The following is a 5,000-nucleotide window of genomic DNA, read 5'->3' as shown; positions in this document are numbered from 1 at the left end:
CCGCGCGTGTGTGTGTGTGAGATTCACACGTCACTGAGGATTTGCTCAAAAGCCTGTTTACAGCCCTGTGAAAACACACACAGTAGACAATAGTACCTTGGAAAAGTCTATAAAGACAGTTTGTTGACGTATGAGTGAGGAAAGAGAAAGAACGAGAGAGACAGACAGAGAGAAAGAGAGAAAGGGAGAAAGAGGGACCGAGAGAGAGAAAGCGAGAGAGAGAGGGAAAGGGAGAGAGAGAGAGAGGGGGAAAGAGAGAGAGAGAGAGGGAGGGAGAAAGAAAGAAAGAAAGAAAGAAAGAAAGAAAGAAAGAAAGAAAGAAAGAAAGAAAGAAAGAAAGAAAGAAAGAAAGGGAGAGAAAGAAGGAAAGAAAGGGAGAGAAAGAGAGAGGGAGAAAGAGAGAGAACAAAATAGCAAATTCTCTGTCCGACTTTAAGACAACTTTTGGAAGTGTCTGTTCAACCATAGTCTGTTTAGGAACAACAGAAAGAAAATCAATATTACACACATTTCCCTGATTCACATATACACACACATATACACACACACTTCCCTGATTCACACACATACACACACTCACATCCCATCGCATTGTGTTGTGTGTTTGGGGAGCTGTCAGTTGAATGTTTTCAGAGTTTCACCACGGAGAGGACAGGGAGTTGCTGTGTGTTTTTCTGTGTCTGAGCGCTTTGGGCCAGTTTCAGTCTGTGGTTGTCTGACAACAATCTCTCACAGTCTCACTTCAGAATTGGATGTTTTTGCACTTTTCTCTAAACGTCAAAGTTGCTTCAAACGTAAAATGTTCGATGTTAAAGGTTCAACTTTACGTTTAGGCATTCGTTCTGAATGGGTTAAGGTAAGGGTTAAAGGTAAGGGTTCAGGTAAGGGTTCAGGTAAGGGTTAATGTAGGGGTTAAGGTGAGGGTTAAGGTGAGGGTTAAGGTAAGGGTTACGGTAAGGGTAAGGGTTAAGGTAAAGGTAAGGGTTAAGGTGGGGGTTAAGGTAAGGGTTAAGGTAAGGGTTAAGGTAAGGGTTAAGGTAGGGGTTAGGGTTAAGGTTAAGGTAAGGGTTAGGGTTAGGGTAAGGGTTAGGGTTAATGTTTATGGTTAAGGTATGGGTTGACGTAAGGGTTAAGGTAAGGGTAAAGGTAAGGGTTAAGGTAAGGGTTAAGGTAAGGGTTGACGTAAGGGTACAGGTAAGGGTTAAAATGTTTTTAAATGTGAATGTCTACCACTGGGATTGAACACGTGACCTTGGGATTACACCCATCCATCATCCAAGTCCACAACACCACAGCTGAACCCAAGCCTACCGGACGGTAATACTACTCACTGCTGCCCCTAGAGGCCGGTGTTGAAGGTATTTCCCCACGTCCTCAGGACATGGACAAACGTCCATTTTAAAATAAAATAAAAGTCAATCCTGCGCGATCTGATCATGCTTTATCTGATCATGCTTTAGGCATGAAAACTGAATAAGAATCCGTCCGTGAATGTCTACTTTGAGATAGTACCGCGATGCTTTACGGAAAAATCAAATGGCATTGATTGAGGTAGCTCTGCCTGCGACTTAAAAACCAGTGTCACCCTTTGACCCCAAGAGAGAGTAACTCTCCTCTAATAGTCTAATAGTTACGTGTGTTGGTTTCCTGAACAGGAGGCCCAGGATTCAAACCTGTTACCATGTTGATGTTTTGACCCGCCAGGTGCCAAGGAGGTGAATGCCAGCGGAAAGACGTTCACAGTGACCAGTTCTCTACAGCTGCTAGTAGACAGGGACGATGATGGGGCAGCGTACACCTGTAAAGTAGACCACGTAGCCTTGTTACAGACACCACAGCAGGCTACTGAAGTACTGGAGGTGCACTGTGAGTATCTCACATATACACACACACACACACACACACACACACACCTACGTTCTTAACCTCCCTCTCTCTCTAGATGCTCCTCGTGTGGCGATCACCAATTCGTTGACGTTCCCCCAGGAGGGTCAGTACCTGAAGCTGGAGTGTGTCTCCAAAGGAAACCCATCGTAAGTCAACACACACACACACACACTACACACACACACACACACACACACACACACACACACACACACACACACACACACACACACACACACACACACACACACACACACACACACACACACATACACACTACACACACACTACACACACACACATATCCGTTAAGAACGTATGAACCCTACAAGGCAATGTCTGAGGTGTGTCTCTCCTCACCTCTCCCCCCCCCCCCCCCACCCCCCGCCAGGCCAGACCCTGTGATGTGGACTAAGGATGGAGGAGAACTACCAGATCTGGAGCGTATGATCGTAGAGGGAAGAGAGCTCACCTTCACCACCCTGAACAAAACGGATAACGGAACGTACCGCTGTGAAGCCTCAAACCACCTGGGCACCAGCAGCGCTGAATACCTACTGTATGTCTACGGTAAGAGAAACTCCTTCTTTAAAGACACAAAATAAACAGAGATTGAGGGTTTTCTTCTGTCTTCACCGGGTAAGCATTAACCTATTTTCTGTTGTTGTTGTTGTTTTGTAATTCAACAATGCCAATTCTGTAACCTTAAAACCTGAGACTGATGATGCCTCTATGCTTGACACCCAGCATTAAGGAGATTGATTGGGGCCAAGGCTTCTACCCTATAGTTTGTCCTGGCTCAGACAAGGCAAGAGAGAGAGACAGAGTGGGTCCATGACAACTACCCCAGAGAGAGACAGAGTGGTTCAATGACAACTACCCCAGAGAGAGAGACAGAGTGGTTCAATGACAAATACCCCAGAGAGAGAGACAGAGTGGTTCAATGACAACTACCCCAGAGAGAGAGACAGAGTGGTTCAATGACAACTACCCCAGAGAGAGAGAGACAGAGTGGTTCCATGACAACTACCCCAGAGAGAGAGACAGAGTGGTTCCATGACAACTACCCCAGAGAGACAGACAGAGTGGTTCCATGACAACTACCCCAGAGAGAGACAGAGAGTGGTTCCATGACAACTACCCCAGAGAGAGACAGAGAGTGGTTCCATGACAACTACCCCAGAGAGAGAGAGAGACAGAGTGGTTCCATGACAACTACCCCAGAGAGAGACAGAGTGGTTCCATGACAACTACCCCAGAGAGAGAGAGAGACAGAGTGGTTCCATGACAACTACCCCAGAGAGAGAGAGAGACAGAGTGGTTCCATGACAACTACCCCAGAGAGAGAGAGAGACAGAGTGGTTCCATGACAACTACCCCAGAGAGAGAGAGAGACAGAGTGGTTCCATGACAACTACCCCAGAGAGAGACAGAGTGGTTCCATGACAACTACCCCAGAGAGAGAGAGAGACAGAGTGGTTCCATGACAACTACCCCAGAGAGAGACAGAGTGGTTCCATGACAACTACCCCAGAGAGAGAGAGACAGAGTGGTTCCATGACAACTACCCCAGAGAGAGACAGAGTGGTTCCATGACAACTACCCCAGAGAGAGAGACAGAGTGGTTCCATGACAACTACCCCAGAGAGAGACAGGGTGGTTCAATGACAACTACCCCAGAGAGAGAGAGAGAGACAGGGTGGTTCCATGACAACTACCCCAGAGAGAGAGACAGAGTGGTTCCATGACAACTACCCCAGAGAGAGAGACAGAGTGGTTCCATGACAACTACCCCAGAGAGAGAGACAGAGTGGTTCCATGACAACTACCCCAGAGAGAGAGACAGAGTGGTTCCATGACAACTACCCCAGAGAGAGAGACAGAGTGGTTCCATGACAACTACCCCAGAGAGAGAGACAGAGTGGTTCCATGACAACTACCCCAGAGAGAGAGACAGAGTGGTTCAATGACAACTACCCCAGAGAGAGAGACAGAGTGGTTCCATGACAACTACCCCAGAGAAAGAGACAGAGTGGTTCCATGACAACTACCCCAGAGAGAGAGAGACAGAGTGGTTCCATGACAACTACCCCAGAGAGAGAGACAGAGTGGTTCCATGACAACTACCCCAGAGAGAGAGAGAGAGAGAGAGAGAGAGAGAGAGAGGTTCCATGACAACTACCCCAGAGAGTGAGAGACAGAGTGGTTCCATGACAACTACCCCAGAGAGAGAGAGAGAGAGAGAGAGAGAGAGAGAGAGAGAGAGGTTCCATGACAACTACCCCAGAGAGTGAGAGACAGAGTGGTTCCATGACAACTACCCCAGAGAGAGAGAGAGAGAGAGAGAGAGAGAGAGAGAGAGAGACAGAGTGGTTCCATGACAACTACCCCAGAGAGAGACAGAGTGGTTCCATGACAACTACCCCAGAGAGAGAGAGAGACAGAGAGGTTCCATGACAACTACCCCAGAGAGAGAGAGACAGAGTGGTTCAATGACAACTACCCCAGAGAGAGAGAGACAGAGTGGTTCAATGACAACTACCCCAGAGAGAGAGAGAGAGAGAGTGGTTCCATGACAACTACCCCAGAGAGAGAGAGACAGAGTGGTTCAATGACAACTACCCCAGAGAGAGAGACAGAGTGGTTCCATGACAACTACCCCAGAGAGAGAGAGAGAGAGTGGTTCCATGACAACTACCCCAGTTAGAGAGAGAGAGAGTGGTTCCATGACAACTACCCCAGAGAGAGAGAGAGAGAGAGAGTGGTTCCATGACAACTACCCCAGAGAGAGAGAGACAGAGTGGTTCCATGACAACTACCCCAGAGAGAGAGAGAGAGTGATTCCATGACAACTACCCCAGAGAGAGACAGAGTGGTTCCATGACAACTGCCCCAGAGAGAGAGAGAGAGAGAGTAATTCCATGATAACTACCCCAGTTAGAGACAGAGTGGTTCCATGACAACTACCCCAGTTAGAGACAGAGTGGTTCCATGACAACTACCCCAGTTAGAGACAGAGTGGTTCCATGACAACTACCCCAGTTAGAGACAGAGTGGTTCAATGACAACTACCCCAGAGAGAGAGACAGAGTGGTTCCATGACAACTACCCCA

General features: G+C 47.8%; 1 protein-coding gene across 5 annotated transcripts in view; it reads left to right on the top strand.

The window, feature by feature from the left end:
* cadm2a (cell adhesion molecule 2a) overlaps positions 1–5,000 on the top strand; it is a 699,381-nt gene that overhangs the window by 593,622 nt on the left and 100,759 nt on the right. For all 5 annotated transcript variants that reach the window (XM_071364990.1, XM_071364992.1, XM_071364989.1 and 2 more), the window contains 3 exons: positions 1,705–1,866; positions 1,943–2,033; positions 2,279–2,457. In XM_071364990.1, the coding sequence (XP_071221091.1) occupies positions 1,705–1,866; positions 1,943–2,033; positions 2,279–2,457 (432 nt within the window). The remainder of the gene's footprint in view (positions 1–1,704; positions 1,867–1,942; positions 2,034–2,278; positions 2,458–5,000) is intronic.

This window comes from Salvelinus alpinus, chromosome 24 (assembly GCF_045679555.1).
Source record: "Salvelinus alpinus chromosome 24, SLU_Salpinus.1, whole genome shotgun sequence".
Lineage (NCBI taxonomy): Eukaryota > Metazoa > Chordata > Actinopteri > Salmoniformes > Salmonidae > Salvelinus > Salvelinus alpinus.
Note: the sequence above shows the minus strand (reverse complement) of the source record. Positions and strands in the feature narration are given on the sequence as shown.